General features: G+C 33.3%; 1 protein-coding gene across 2 annotated transcripts; it reads left to right on the top strand.

Annotated features, from left to right (window-relative positions):
* Positions 1–11977: 11977 nt before the first annotated feature.
* Positions 11978–16598, top strand: LOC132634885 (uncharacterized). 2 transcript variants are annotated; one of them, XM_060351019.1, is made up of 3 exons: positions 11978–12289; positions 12554–12737; positions 13340–16598. In XM_060351019.1, the coding sequence occupies exon 3, from the start codon at positions 13403–13405 to the stop codon at positions 16388–16390; it is 2988 nt and encodes a 995-aa protein (XP_060207002.1). In that variant the 5' UTR covers positions 11978–12289; positions 12554–12737; positions 13340–13402; the 3' UTR covers positions 16391–16598. The 2 variants fall into 2 exon arrangements, with proteins under 2 accessions (XP_060207002.1, XP_060207003.1); XM_060351020.1 differs by lacking the exon at positions 11978–12289 and adding an exon at positions 12311–12430.
* The last annotated feature ends 824 nt before the right edge of the window (positions 16599–17422 follow it).

Raw genomic sequence — 17422 nt, 5'->3', positions numbered from 1 at the left:
GAAGCAAAACTCCTTCTTCCTCTCCAATTTCCAAAACCAGAATTCAAAAGTCAACTTCTTATCCGCCAGCTTCTGTAACCAATTTCATCAAAGCATCCAACATTAAGTCGTTGGTGGTAATCACACATGTATACAATAGGTTGATTTATCATACAAAAGAACAAAAGATGGACTTATCAACGTACAGGAAAACAATGACAATGCTGTCTAGACTGAATGCCATGTAACCAGAGAAAATGTCGACCTTTCATAGCATTAAACGTACGTTTCATTAACTCCATAAAGGTTTGCTCGTTCATTTGTAATATCTTTTTTCCAACAGAAAGATGCTCTAAAATACTTACAGGACTTTAACAAATTATAATCACACAAACTAGAATAAGCTTTGCAATTATATAGATAAAAAAGAAGTCAACAAAAACCAGTGATATTATGTATCTGCTGAAAAATATATACATAATTCATACGCTAAGGCAGGAGAACATCTAAACTAGATACAAGCACCAAAGTAAAAAACCTATCAACAACTTCAAATATGTTTACCCCAACCGAACTAACTGAAATTGTATCCAATTTTCTCTGCATAAATCCACAAAATAAACTTCTATAACTATCTACTAACACCACCACTTTTTGTTGAAAACTGGTTTTTCAACTATCAGGTTCACTGATAGCTCCTTGTTGTTCTTTATTTCTTCCATAATCCCACAACAATGTTCCAAGCCTTTGGCGGTGCAGCTCGACTTCAAAATCATCAACTGGGATAGGAATCTGGTGGATGAAATACTCAGCGAACGACACCACAAATACACCACAATACCTATAAGAAATCAACATATACGAGCCTTCATATGGTTTGTACATACAAAATATAAATTAATTAAATAAGAAGCAAACAACTGCAAATAAGATATGCTTGTTGTTGAACTGGCAAACCCTCAACCATCTTAATATTCAATGGTTCCAACTTTGGTATTCCAGCGTACGGAAGCTTGGTAAAATCAATATCCTGTCTCTTGTCATAAAACCTTGTTTTAGCCAGGAATATGGGGATCAAGACTGCATAAGGTAAAATAGCCTCGCGAATCTTTGCTTTATGACCCACGCCATGCATTGAGTCGTATATGTATATACACCTTTCCTTAAATGTCAACACACCCAAAACCCAAATTGTTTTATCCTCTAGTCCAAATGGAATTAACACATGGTCAATGGTGTGCCACGGGACATTGCAAGACATGAAAACCCCATGAATATATTCAGCTATATCATGATCATCGTTGATTACAACATAATCCCTATTATTCTCAATAAATTTTTTGTACAAAGAATTAACCTTATCAACAAAAGCAGAATTTGTTGTGGTGAAGGATTTTGGGATATTCAAATCATACTTGCCCTTTTTCCGCAAGTAGTAAAATATGACATCAATATGCTGTACAAAAAAAAACAACTTATGTAAATAATAAAAAATAATTAAGTTTGAAAAGATATGCGTGATATACCATATGTAAGAAGAAAAATAATGATAAAAGGATAATAGACATCTATAAATAATCTATAACATTCTTCTTCAGTGTCAACTATGATTCTCTCATTCTATGATTATTATTAGTCAGATTTTTCTACAGTAGATCTATAATTTTTTTTTTGTAAATGCATTAGTTTGCGACAATTGCAAGACAAATATAAATTTGAACTTAGAGTTTATCAAAGAGATTATAGAAACCTTAAGTTGAGTTTTTATAAAAAAAAAAAAAAAAGATTTGGAGGGAAATATATTTGTACCGTGTGATTCAAAGGTCGACCGATGTACGACAAGGTATGGAACCATTCCCTATTCTGAATGTGTTGATCTCCAAATACATATGGTTTCTTCATCTGGCTTTTACCACTCTGGTAAATATTTACCTTGTAATGAACCCAAATAAAAAATTTAACAGTTGAGGTCTATAACAGATATAATTTTCTTCTTAAAAAAAGTACGTACTTAGATTTTCTCAACATATATCTGTCGACAAATTGTTGAAAAGCAAAGCACAAGTTGGTGTCAACTTCTGTCCCCACTTCTACGGTGAAAGGGTGTTTAAGACTGAAGAATGTTGACGGTCGTAAAGCCACAGAGCTGCTGCCAAAACCAAATTGGTCCGCATATGGAGAAACATTATATCTCCCCTCACACCTTATTGTTGTTTCAAGAAGAGGCGTTGGAACAACTGGAATTCCTGAAACTTGCGCAAGTAGCTTTGGATCGGAAGGAATTTTTGGAACTTTCGCAAATGACTTTTCCAATTCAACAATCTGGGACTCTGTTGGAACGGGGTAATACGAATCATCAAACAAGGCAAAACGTGTTTTCCTTTTTACTTCATCAACCGTCGCGTCTATATAGAAAAACAGATGAACAAGTAAGGAAAACAATAGAAAAAATATAATTGATAAGAAGTAATACGTTGGTTTGGACAACCACATAGGGAAGTTATTACCCTGGAAAACACTGTTTTGGACACCACCACCTAGGGAACCTGAACAAAGGGATGTCTCATCCAACTGTGTATATGAGACATCATTGTAAACTTTCTGCATGTAGCCGACCTATATAAAGCAGAAGGAATCCTTAAGTTTAAGATTACAAAAAAAGCTTGTATATCATGCCTAAGATTATGTTAAATAGTATGGTTATATACAAAATTACATACAAGTTTTATGAGAGAGATACATCTTTGCAAGAGAATTTATACTGTTATACACATTTAAAAATGACGAAGAAAACTTATTTCATCATGCTGATTCTAATAAAAAAAAATGGAATTACCTCTGCGGCTTCCACATGTTTCGGTACTGCTTTAGCTATATGTTTCAGAGCTCCAACTCTAGTATGCCCAAAAAATGACTTAGATGCTTTCTGAAGTGTTTCATTTTCAAGATTTTTACTAAGACCACCCTGTTCAGCAATATAAACATTCGTAATCCAAAAATAATGGTATATAAAGTAGTTCAAATTTTTGTGAAACTCATTAATTATTTATAGAAAATATATCCTCCTGCAAAATTAGAATACCTCCGATTCATTCTTGTTAAACAATCTCCTACGTATATCCTCATTATCTTCAAATAATTTGACGAATGACTCCATCACAAACTTCTTGAATGAGTAAAATTCATCGCTAAACTAAAAGTAGTAAGAGTAATGTTGTGAATAAGATTCATCACTAAACATAAATCATTTTTTTGCTAAATCACAGTTTATTTGATAATCGATAAGCATAAAATTACTTACCTTTTCAAAATCTCCTTTGAAACCTTTTTCATGAAGGTTTTGATCAAAAGAGCGATAAGTAACTCTGGAAGTGCGTTGTTGCCGGTTGTTGCTACTCGTTGGAGGTGGCATGCTTAAAACACCATGTGAAAATTTGGCCAATGACTCTTTCACATCATGCTTAAAAGAGAAAAATTCTTCCCTAAGCTAAAAATAAAGAATGTTATAACAGTATAACCGTTAAAAACAACTAACAACTTGTTACCTTAAGTCAAATCTAAACTGAACTTACATTATTTAAATCAGACATCATAACTTTCTCGGCTGAAACTTGAATGTCACTAATTGAACTCATCATCTTTGTAGCTGCTTGTTGATGTTGCTGCTTCATCTTCTTCGGAGGTGGAATGTCGAAGTCATCATCACCTACATGAAATTCAGGAGAATCGTGGAATGGACGACAATCTCGAAGATCATATTCTTCATTCTCTAGCAAAGGTAGAATACCAAGTTCTTCCTTCGATGCAGATATATTTGAATAAATAATCTGTATGGAAAGTTGAATTAAAACAATTTTTGTTATTTCAACTCCAAAATTATATCAATATGTAGAAACTACAAGATTCTGTGTATATTGATATGTTACAAGATTCTGTGTTTATATCGATATGTGCGATGTATAATATCAATTACTATACAAACATATTCACACAAATTTAAATTTCACACTAAAGTAACTCAAAAGCCATCAACACCAAAAATTCACACTATCGTACTTTTTTACAGAAACCTAAGCAAGTATTAACCAAATTGCTATATCAAAATGCCAAGATTGAAATCAAATAGCTGAGTAAATCTTCAATGACTAACTACTCTTGAAGATTTTTTCAACACCACCAAACAATTGTACATAAGGAAAATTGGGGCAGGAATGTGAAAAAATGAGATCAATTCACATTATATGTATATCCTATTGTGTACCTTATGTATTAACATATAATGTATATCACACAATGTATATCTAACACTTTTCAATGTATCACATGAGTGTTGGCAATATAATGGAATGGGCAATAAATGTATCACATTCTCAGTGTATCACATTTTTATATATACAAACTATCTCACATTACTTCTCAATGTAACACTTTATTAGAGCCTAAAATCCTATATACATAGTATTCCATTGGTACGACATATGGATTTAGAACTGTGGAGGATCATCACACCAGGAAAAACACACATTAGGCAACACACCAACCATAAATAGAAATATCGGATCTTCAAAATCAGAATCTCCGGCTACCTTATTGTGTGAAGTTTTTACAACCCCCATAGTTACATGTTTCCTCACCATTGTTTACTTACAAAGTTCAAAACTCAAATGCAAGACAACTAAACTCCTAAATAATTTCTTAAACACACCATCAAACATCGCTAAAGTATCTGAGTATACATCTGTGGAAGTTTAGATTTCCTGTAAATATACGCAAAGAAAGAAGGAAGAAAGATGGAGGTTATTTAGGAGATAAAAACAGTTACAGACGTAGAGGGAATATGGGGAGATATAAGGAGACACTTTTTTAATAGGTGAGAATTAATTAATTTGTATTTGTATATTTAATTAGTTGGTTATATAACGCCAATATTTAAGAAGGAATTCTGTATTTTGGCTATTACTTGCCAATAGTTAAAATCTTGGTTGTTTTGTGCCAATAGTATGTCCTTATTGTATTTCCACGTCAATTTTCCAAACCAAAAACATATCTATTTGAATATAACACAGAAATATATGTGAAAATTCACTGAAGTTTGAACATATATTAAACATGAACCTATAATTTTATAGGTACAGTGAATTCAGTGACGAGTTTTAGAGGTCGTTTGGTTAAGAAATCAGGATACTAATCTCGATATAAAAATTAGGATTACATTTATCCCGTGTTTGATTATTGATATTAGCTAAAATCGGCACTTTTTATACCAAAGTATTTGTATTATCTATCCATATTTCTGTATGGAATCATAATCTCGAAATTGTAATCTCAGAATATTCTTGTTCCAAATTAAACAATCAGTTAAAAGTTAGATCCGTCAAGTTTAAATTTTAGTTCTGCATCTGTTCTGACTATTGAAAATGCCTTCACAAAATTGTTCTAGAATCAAACATTTTGACACTTTCACTATTAATTCCAAAACCAGTCTAACTAATTAAACTTAAATAAGAAAGGAAGAAGGTGAAGAAAAGGGAAGAATATTGTAGACCATGCTTGAAATAATGAGACAGCCCAATCCGTCATTGTTTCACTTCAAGTAGAAAAGTTCTTTGACACTTCACAATCTGATTAAATTATTTATTTTGTTGACCACTTTAGACTGCCTGAAAATTAGCACTTAGCTTTTCGAAAAATTGAACTCCTCTTTAATCTGTTCGATTAGTAACATATCCTAAAAGCATATAACTTAACGGTATAATTCAAATTTTAATATAACTGGTTCACATATCCTGACTATTAATATTAATAAGATAAGATGATTTTCTTATTCGCCTATTAACTACGTGAAAAAAGAAAGTCTGTATTCTAAAATATTGGGAGAAAATAGCAATTTTAGAATCTTGCAAACAAATAAACACTATCAAATATAATACTCCATTGGATATAATGTGTTGACCAAATGGGCTATTACAGGATTCTTCATCACCAATATATGATGTGCTTACATGATTCAACCTTGGTTTATATTATCCAACCAAAATTTCAACAATCTAATTTATGTTCTTTTATTTATTTAAACAATATAAAATCACTTTAAGATAAGATCAAAAGACACGGTTGTCTCTAATTTAGTATTACAAAGAGAAACATGCTGCCATGTTCAACTCCTTCAAGGTTCTTGCCTTTTTCATTTCTTTTGTTTGTTCGTTTTTGCTTTTCCTCTTATATTCATGATATTTCATATCTTTTGTGTTTTTATTGATACAATTAACCATATGTATTTGAAAATAATTAGGTGTACATATGACCTAAGACTCAAACTCGAGATCTCAAGTTAAAAGTGAACACATAGAGATAGTCCAAGTAAAATGAACTTTTGGTCTCACTTTCAACAAAAATAATAGTACTAGTTTATTATTTTTTATGAAGGTTTATACTAGTTGTTCACTTAATGGCAACTCCCTTCTCTTCTTTTATTTTTATTATTTTCTTAATTGGTAAAACAAAAATTTGAGAAAGTGTTTCTTAGCTTGTATGATTATGATCCCTCAATATATCTTATTGTCTTTTTTATTTTCTCTCTCTCTCTTTTTTTTTTTTTTTTGGGTACATGTTTTCTCCTTTTTCTCCTTCTTTATCGTTTTAAAATCTTATTATCCTATTGGATTCACACCTTAAAAAGATTATGGAAATGATGGTCCCTTAATCAATTAGTTAGGGCATGTGTTAAAACAAAACATAGTTACTGACTGACTAATGAATTTGTCTTTTACTGTTTATGAAAAAATTGCCACACATGGGTTTTGAGAACTGAGCCACCAAAGTTGGATTAGCCTCTCTTGGATTATGTAAAAGTTTGAAATTTTTCAAACCAAAGGGAATAAACAATTCTGAATCATATGCTTGATCTATAAAACCTTAATTGTTTAATGGGGGTAGGGCATTGGTTTTGCCAAAAATAACTAAGCAAGAAAGAAACTTGTTCTTGTTATTTTTAACTTTTGGCTGATTATGGGTCTAATTATGAGTAATGAAAAACTGTGCATTAACCTAATCATCCTTCTTTTAGCACTTTCCAGGTGGATTCCTAGTGCATGTGCCCAGCATAGATTACAATTCAAATGAAACAATTTGTAAGAAAAGAAAATTAAATAGATACCCCCACCCCCCACGCCCAGTTAACAATTTAGGACTTTCAAATTGAGAGCTTTTATGATAATTCCACACACTACCAAAAAAAAAAAAAATGTACAACTTTTGTGGCTAAACAACAAAAATCCTTGTTAACAATGAAATATGTTCACTACAGGTTATTTAGCTACAGATGAACAAGAAATTTCATAGTCAATTCTCGTTTTTTTTTTCGGTAGTGACACGCCAAAAAGAAATTTTAATTAAATTTAGGTAGAACAGTCTAAATATTTTCAGTGGAATTCTTTATTTATTCGATAAAAAAGGCGCTTCTATTTTGTATGGTACACTATGAAGATGGTGAAAAAAAATGTTTTAGATCCAATAAGTGCTATAATCATATATATTTTAAACATTAATTTCAGTTGCTTATTTGTACTCAATTACATTTTCAGTTCGTAAGTTTCTTTCATTGTAGTCTTTGGCTTTTTTGTCATTGTGGGGTGGGAGACATGCTGCTTAAACGAAGACAATTGTCAAATCAAAATATGTACTTGGATATCAACAATTATTTTCCTCATCTATTTTTTGAGGAATCATAAAATATGGGCGAGAAGCATGTACAGAACTAGTTGTGGGTCCAAAAAATAAATTAAATGAATACATTAATACTTAAACAAAATAACTTTGTGAACCTGTTATTTTAAGCCACCAGCAAACATCATAAAAGAAGTAACATCATCATTCATTACACAGAGTACGTATGTAGGCCCTTAAATGTTGTTACGACAAGGAATTTCCATGTTCTAATAGTTTCCTAATATGAGTTTACATACACAAATTAGCAAGATAGTAAAATTTTGCATGTACAATGTAATTTTACGGCGAAAGGTTTCATCAGATGTATCTCTTTCGCCTCTATAGCTCCATATATCCGAACTCAAGTTTCCGAAAGAGGTTCGGACTGGATTTCCGACATAACATACGTTGCAACAGCTTCCGAAGACCTCCCTTTGAAAATTTCCATTAGAAGTTCACGTGTTTTTAATAGTGAATTTCACTCCTCTTGTTCCGTCCCGGATCATTGAAAAATTTAATAGGTTAGCATTTTCTTTTCGATTGGTTGGTTTTGTTTATTTTTGGGAAGAATTGATATTTGAAACAACAATATCTAGAATTTGTGTACAAGGTTCAATTTCAAAGAGCAATATTATGTGTGAAAAAGATATCGAAAGTCTTTCATAGTTTGGTTCCTCACATGGAAGCATGTGCCCATAAGTACTAACAAAAGAGTGTGTTTTGGACTGATGTTGAAAGATCCAAATGTAGTATCATTCTAGTCAACTCAATAGTCCTCTTGGAGATAAGAGATATTATCAAATTATATGAATGATTTTTTAGAAGAAAAATATAATAAAGAGGTCCATTTGATGTATGAGTTTCATATGCATCAATAATGGGATTGGTAGGTTTGTTCTTTCTAGAGTCTGATTGTTCATAAGTGGCCTTTTCTTAATTTTTTTCATGGCCATTCTACAAGTTTTCCTCTGATAATATATACTCTCTTTTGCCTCACTTAGCAAATTAACTTATTTGATTGAACAATTTACTTTAGTTACCAATTCACTCATGCATGTTTGTTTTATTTGAGTATATATACTATATATGCAATAGCGTACCTAAGATTTGCTTATAATATTATATGCATACCTAACAAAATAAATAAAAAAAAAATTGACGAAATGATTTTCCGTGACACTGCTTGAAATAAGGTATATCCGTCTCTGAATATTTGTTGACGTAGTATCTTACATGAATGAAATATCATTCTTTGCATGACAAAGCTTTGTCACTTGATATTAGTGTCACTTGTTCAAGGTATATCAATCGAAGTATGATTTGATATACAAAAATAATAAGAGCGTTCTATATAAATCTTAACGAAATATAATTATGTATTTAATTAGTATATATGTGTTTGGGAGTGAACTCCAGATGAACATGAATCGCATAAATACAAGTTATGCCTTGGCTCCTATAGTTTTCAAATCCGCAGAGCGACTATGGGATGGAGTTTTAACGTACTTGGAGAGTCCATTTATATAATTTAGAATCGGTAAATACTAATACAAAGTCTCTTTTTTTTTTCTCTCTCTTAAGGTTCATCAGGTTTCTTATTAGTTGAAATTTTCAATTACTTATTCCTCAAAAAAAAAAAAAAAAAAATCAATTACCTTGGTAGATATTTAATATCTTCTTTTCACCTTTGTAATTTTTTCCTTTCACGTTACGTATGCATGTCTGGTGGAGATCATATTTACGATGGTAACGTAGTAGGTAATTTTTTTTATTTTATTCAATCATCAAATTTTATTGTTTGCTAGTCTCAGTATTTTCCGAGGATCTTAACCGTTACATAGTTTTTTTGGAAATTCTTTAATTCACTTATGAATTTTATTGTTTTGCTTATTTCATTATTTTCAGAGGATCTCAATCATCAAATGCTTTTCAGAAAATCTTTAGTTCACTTGTATAAATTTAATTATTTTCTTATTTAGCATAGTTTCTTGATAAGGAAACTTCTTTGTTGCTTTTTATGAGGATCTTGCACCATTAATGCATATCTCCTCTGTAGATTTTGCATGCTTACCATATGTCAAAAACATATTGATATATATATATATATATATAAAATAGTGGTAAAAGTCATATTTGCATAATTTTTAAATGATTTTGACTACATATTAGATTTGAATGAGCCAGACACACGAAGCAAACGAGCGATTGCAAAAGGAAAATTAAATACTATATATATTCCGAATATGATAAATTAAATATTTACTTGACTAAATACTATGTATTGCAAAAACCTGTTAGTGACTTCAAAGGATTTTAATTTATCATTCATGTCCATGCAGAGATATGTATTTACGATCTAAACAGATATATTACCGGTAGAACAAAAGCATAATCCTCCAAGTTCATGTAACGAGACAATCTCAAGCGAACATGTTAAAGTATATTCGTTTTGCTTTATTTTACTTAATTATTAAAAATTACTTTGATAAAACAAAATTGACCATTTTTTTAATTTAGTTAAATTACAATTTGTAACTTCAAACAAATATACCAGTATCAATACTTGAAGAAAAAAAAAAGGAGAAAATTAAGGATACAAAAATTCCATATATAATTTATTAATTAATGACCAACCGTGTACCTTAAAGGGAAGAGAAAACAATTAAAGTTTATACTACTATTACAAAATTGCAATAATTGGATGGAATAATATAAAGCCCAATAAATCATGAGTTCATCAACAACTTCGGTTGCCATATGAGTAATGCATGGCTCGTACAATTGTAGTTTTATTCTCTTTTATTACTTACAACTTTACAAGTACAATGAAGCAGTAAAAATTAATTAACCGTCAATTACATCATCTGTAAATCCTTATTAAACTCAAAACAATTATTACGAGAATTATGAGCAAAGTTGGTTCTACAACCACATCAACTTAAACATCATTACTACATTTATCAATACTAAAATTATAAAGTACCATGTCTTTTATTCCATATTAAGCATAGCCCACAAACATTAATATTCTACAAAATATTTTGATATCTTTCCTTTCTCGACCATATTATCTTTTTCTTTTTGTCATTTTAATGTTCAAAAAAATAATTCTATCACCTTGACAACTTAAATCACATTCTAATCACATTCCATGCAGCGCGGTAAGAGACGTTATATCGTGCTAGCATCACGTTGCATCAAAATCTCATATGCTTAACAAGAGAATGTGATGGGTTATACCATATTGAACTTCATGATCGTTCTCTATTTTTTTCTTATATATCAGAGAAATCAAACACAACAATCCTTTTAGATTTGTTTAAACCTTATAATAATTGTCGTGCATCTTAATAACATGATATTTAATGAAAGTAATTAGCCTATTTTGATTTAATTTCAAGGAATAACCGTAAAGTGTCACACAAAAATCAAAATTTATATAAGACCCCAAATAAAAGAGTAAAACGAAAGGGAAACACGAGACGTAAACAAATGAGAGGAAAAATCATTAACGTTCGTTATTAATGTGAAAGAAAAATTGGTAATCGTATGTCTTTCCGCTTAATTATTTGGTATCTGAAGTTTACTAGTTGGACTAATTGAGAATTTTGCCGTATATTTTCACTAAAGAATATAATGCACTCAAATTTGATACATTTGATTAACAGTGAAACAATTTCATCTATCTCATCATTCTACTGAGCAGATGCGGAGCTATGAGGCGCAAGAAATTCATACGAATCCCCGTATATATCAGTTCTAATTATAAGTCACTTTACCTATTTTATGTATTTGATTTTTTATATTACAAAATTTGTTCAGTAAAAATTCTGAACAGTAAGAGCTTATTTGGATGGGCTTAAAATAAGTGGCTTATAAGCTGAAAACAGCTTATAAGCTGCTTTAGATAAGCTAAACCAGACGGGCTCAATTATTTTTTTAAGCTTATTTTATGCACAAAATGACTTTAAACTGACCAGTCAAACGCTTAAAAAAAATTAAAAACAGCTTATAAATAACTTATAAGCCAATCCAAACGGGCTCTAAAGTGTTGAAGTGATACATTGTACTAGAGCACAATACTATAGTTTGTAAATCCAAAGTGTAGACTTTGGAAAGAAAACTTTATGACAACACCACCATTCCTCGTCAGATCCGTCCTTTCTTGTTGGGTCCCACTGTTTATCAAACCCCACCCCCCTTTAACACCCAACCCCACCTACCCACCCACCCCACCCCAACAATCAAGAAAACTATTTACTATCAGAGAGCAGTAGAAGAAGAACCCTTCACTCTCTCTAACGGTGCTCCTTTTTCTTGTCAGCCCATATTCTCAGTACCCTCTGATTATTTTTTTATAACATAAGACACAGAAAGAAAGATTTTATTTTTATTTTTTGTAGTTTTATGTAGTTATTACACATACCCATGTACTATATGAAGTGTTTGGTAAGAGGGGGGTAGTGTGAAAAGAGGGAGTTTTCAAAGTTTTGTATGTACAAATTTTTTGAGTAAAAACAAGAAAGAAAAAATATATAAGGAAAAAAACAGCTTCATTGTCATCTCAACAATACTGAACTCTTTTTAGTTGTTCTTGAAAAAGGTAAACTCATTTTCTCATTCCTTTCATTTTCCTATCAATCAATCAATCAAATCTTTACTCTTTTGTCTCTCTTTGTTTTTCAAATTTGGGGTCTCTTTCTCTCTCTTACTTCCTTGCTTTAGTGAACTCATTTTCCTCTATGTGAGTTCTTGATCCATGTCAAAGTGTGTATATGTGTGTGTGTATATATGTACATTTTTTAAATATTTTTTTGGTTAGTACTTGTGTTTGAATATTCATAGTTTATTTATTTTGTTTTGACAGGTTCAAGAAGATATTGATTGTGGATGCCACTTAGGTTTTATTTTATTTGGATTAAGATTGGTTCAAAAGAATGCTCTTTTTTGTTGATTGAAGTGGAAAAGATTGGAACTTTGAACATTTTGGGGGTGATTGAAGTGAAAAAAGATTGAATCTTTGGACACCATCATTGATGGTTTATCTTCAAGTAAGTATATTGGATCTGTGTTCTTGTAGAACTATAAGCTTGCATCATTGATTGTTTAAATTGAGCTTTTCAAGAAAATCAATTTGTGGTTTTTAAATTCATCTACAGATCTAATGCTTGCAGATTAGAAAGGCTCTTTGTTTCCCTTCTAGGTTTTCTGTTCTAATGCAGCATTAATTATTTTTTCCTTGATTGTTAAATGTGGATTATGGAGTCAAATGACACATTAGTATAAGTCATTAATGCTTTTATGTCAATCTAGATATGGCATCTTTTTTAACTAACTCCCTTTTTTCAGTATAGTATCCTGCATTTCTTTTGTTACATATAGAGATTTTTCATTTGAAAAAGTAAAGCTACTATCTCACTTGGAAAACCTAGTTAAAAGTTTTGTGCTTGTGGCTACATACAGTTAGCAGTTTATGAATGGAGGTATCCTGCATTTCTTTTGTTACATATAGAGATTTTTCATTTGAAAAAGTAAAGCTACTATTTCACTTGGAAAACCAGTTAAAAGTTTTATGCTTGTGGCTACATACAGTTAGCAGTTTATGAATGGAAATTGTCCTTTACTGACATTTTGATTTCTTTTACAATTTCAGACGTTATCTGTTTTCCTGGAATGCATGAATTTTTCTTGTGTATGGGAGTGAGCAGCTTTAAGTATGGATCTCCGGGACGAAAGCTCCAGATTTGGCTCGTTACCAAGCACGACGTCAAGAAACCTTTCATCTTCATCTTCAGCGTTCTTTTCTGCGAACCAGTCGCCGTTCTTCTCTCCTAGATCACCCAAGTCCCTGATATCGACATGCTCAGATAATCAATTTCGTGATAGTGATGTTACTGCTGGTGCCTTAGATGCTAGTTTGGTCATTCCAGATCCAGAATCATTTGCAAATGCTAGATTGTCAGATGCTTATCCTGTTGCATTAACTAGTGCCTCGAACGATCTTCAGAAGTTGGATTTTGTGTCTTCTTCAACGTCAAAGAGTACTATAGTGAGTTATAATGTTGGCCCTGAATATGAATATTTGCGACCTAGAGGTAAGCAGAAAAAAAGTGGAAGGACACAGGAAACTTGTGTTACTCCAACATCAACTTCCTCTCTATCAAATAGAGTGAGGAGCTGTGATGTGTACATTGGTTTTCATGGACGTAAACCTTTACTGCTCAGATTCATGAATTGGCTCCGTGCTGAGTTAGAAATCCAAGGGCTAAGTTGCTTTGTTACTGACAGAGCAAGGTGTCGAAATTCTAGAAAGCATGGGATGGTTGAGAGAGTAATGGATGCTTGTACATTCGGAGTTGTGATCTTAACCAAGAAATCATTCAGGAATCCGTATACCATAGAGGAGCTGCGTTTCTTCTCTAGCAAAAAGAATTTGGTGCCAGTGTACTTCGATTTGCGTCCAGAGGATTGTCTTGTTCGAGATATAATTGAGAGAAGAGGAGAGCACTGGGAAAAACACGGTGGTGAACTTTGGCTACTTTATGGCGGGTTGGAGAAGGAGTGGAGAGATGCCGTTAACGGTCTTTTGCGTGTCGATGAGTGGAAGCTAGAGGCTCATGATGGAAAGTGGAGGGAATGCATATTAAGGGCTGTAACTCTATTAGCTTTAAGGTTAGGGAGGCGAAGTGTTGTGGACAGACTGTCCAGGTGGAGGGAGAAGGCGGAAAAGGAGGAGTTCCCGTTCCCTCGAAATGAGAATTTTGTTGGTAGAAAGAAAGAGCTATCCGAGCTCGAGTTTCGTCTGTTTGGTGATGTTAGTGGGGACGCAGAGAAAGACTATATTGAACTAAAGGCTAAACCCAAGCGAAAGAATTTGACAATTAGTTGGAGTCGGAGTAACTCAATCAACGAAAGACGGTTCGAGCGGCCTAGTGAAAACAAAAGGAAAGGGAAAGAGCCAGTGACATGGAAGGAATCTGAGAAAGAAATTGAAATGCTAAATGCTGAAGTTTCTCATACCACCAAACAGCATACACCAAAGCCGAGGAAGGCGAAGCATGGAAAGCGAGGTAAATCCTTGAAAGTTGTCTACGGAAAGGGGATCGCTTGTGTGTCTGGGGAGCCGGGAATCGGCAAGACTGAGCTACTGCTTGAGTATGCGTATCAATTCCATCAGCGTTACAAAATGGTCCTTTGGATTGGAGGCGAAAGCAGATACGTTCGACAAAACTACTTGAACTTGTGGTCGTTTTTAGAAGTTGATGTCGGGGTAGAAAACTCACCTGATAAAAGCAGGATAAAGAGCTTTGAGGAGCAAGAAGAGGCTGCCGTAGCTAGGGTTAGGAAAGAACTCATGCGAGACATTCCATTTTTGTTGGTAATTGATAACTTGGAGAGTGAAAAGGACTGGTGGGACCACAAACTTATAATGGATTTGCTTCCCCGTTTTGGAGGCGAAACGCATGTTCTCATATCCACGCGCCTCTCTCGGGTGATGAACATGGATCCTATGAAACTCAATTATCTGTCAGAGATTGAGGCGATGTCTTTGATGCAGGGTGCTGTGAAGGATTACCCGATTGCTGAAATTGATGCTTTGCGAGTTATTGAGGAAAAACTTAAAAGACTGACGCTTGGCCTTGCCATTGTTGGAGCAATTCTTTCTGAACTTCCTATAAATCCTAGTAGGCTCTTGGATACCATCAACCGTATGCCTTTGAAGGAAATAATCTCTATTCGTCGGGAAAACCATCCATTGAGGCGAAACAATTTCCTTTTGCAACTTTTTGAAGTTTGTTTCTCAATATTTGACCATGCTGATGGACCAAGAAGTCTAGCAACAAGAATGGTTCTCGCAACCGGTTGGTTTGCTCCATCACCTATTCCAGTTTCTCTATTAGCTCTAGCTGCTCACAAGATACCAGAGAAATACCGACGCCGGACGATGTTGAAGAAAATTTTATGTTCTTTAACTTGTGGTTTCACATCATCATATGCTAAGAAATCAGAGGCAGAAGCATCTTCTCTTTTGTTGAGATTCAACATTGCAAGGACTTGTAGAAAGGAAGGCTACGTTCAGTTCCACCAGCTTATCAAAATGTACGCTCGAAAACGAGGGGTCCACGGAGTTGCACAAGCCACAGTACAAGCTGTTGTTAGTCGTGGTATAATAGCCCACCATTCCGAGCACATATGGGCAGCATGCTTTTTGCTCTTCGGATTTGGGAGTGACCCCATGATAGTTGAGCTTAAAGTTTCCGAATTGTTGTTTCTTGTGAAAGAAGTGATTCTACCACTTGCAATTCGAACATTTATTACATTTTCACGGTGTACTGCTGCTCTAGAACTTCTACGGCGTTGTACAGATGCATTAGAAGCGGCTGATCAAGCATTTGTCACGCCTGTTGACAAGTGGTTGGATAAATCACTTTGTTGGAGACCTATACAGACAAGTGCCCAATTAAACCCTTGCCTTTGGCAGGAACTTGCTTTATCAAGAGCTACGGTGCTTGAAATTAGGGCAAAGCTAATGCTAAGGGGTGGACAGTTTGATATCGGTGATGATTTAATCAGGAAGGCAATTTTCATAAGAACTTCCATCAGTGGCGAGGACCATCCAGACACCGTATCTGCTCATGAAACTCTCAGTAAACTTACAAGACTCCTTGCTAATGTTCAAAATCATACATCAAATAGAAGTTAATTGTTGGTAGTATAGTTTAGCTAGATTTATAGAAAGTTATCAGAATAAGCTGGTTTTAATAGTTCAAAGGATAGAATTTTTGATATTAATGAGTAGCCATACTTCTTATTCAAATTCTTTCGATGTCTTTTTGATATGCAAATTTCATTTCCATCTTTGTCTATGATGTTGCTATTCTTATCCTCCTTCCTATTTATTATTGATGGTTCATGTGGTGTCTTTTTCTTCCACTTGCTGTTTGTTAGATCTTTCTTATATTAATGGTTAAGTATTCCATTGTTAGAAGATTTTATTATCATTATCCTCTTCAAAGGGGAAAAAACGAATGGAAGATTGCCTTCAAAAGGACTTAGAAAAAGCTCTCAAGCAGCTAATCCAGCCAATTTGATATTGGGGCGTGGTTGGTTGATTATATCCTCTTCAGAAGGGTAGAAATAAAAAGAAAAAAAGGTGGCCTTCTAGAAATGGCTAATGGAAAGCAAATGTCAAGACTCCATACTACACATTGCTTTCTTAGGTTGTTACCTGCAGAAGGAAGAAATACATATTTCTCAGAATACTATAATTCTGTTGCTTCAAGAACCTCATGTGGCTGATGGCTTAGTGGGAGAACTTGGCTGGCTTAGATATATGCAGAAGATATTCGGCCCCTCGAGACAGTTCAAAGTGGCAAAACTTGTCGGAAGTCAGAATCCTATCACTTGAAAAAGAGCCAAGGTAAGACTTTGACGCTATAATATTTGCTCCAAATATGTTTCTGTTCTTTATAATTATTGCTGTTGAGTATTATCTATGCATCTACAAGGTTTGCCATATCTGTTTCCAAGACTCACTAAATGACATCAGCAAAAACCACACAAATTTGACATGTCTTGCTAGTTGACCAAATTCTTGTCTAGTTCAATCTTGGCTCTAAAAGATTTTTGAACCTGTGAATGAAAAACAGTTAGTATCTTTGTACTAATCTTCAAATGTCTGTAGAGTTCCAGATAAGATATTAGATGCTATTTATCATTTGCTTCATTTATCTTG

This window comes from Lycium barbarum, chromosome 4, assembly GCF_019175385.1.
Source record: "Lycium barbarum isolate Lr01 chromosome 4, ASM1917538v2, whole genome shotgun sequence".
NCBI lineage: Eukaryota > Viridiplantae > Streptophyta > Magnoliopsida > Solanales > Solanaceae > Lycium > Lycium barbarum.
The sequence above is the reverse complement of the archived record's forward strand: the minus strand, read 5'-3'. Positions and strand labels throughout refer to the sequence as shown.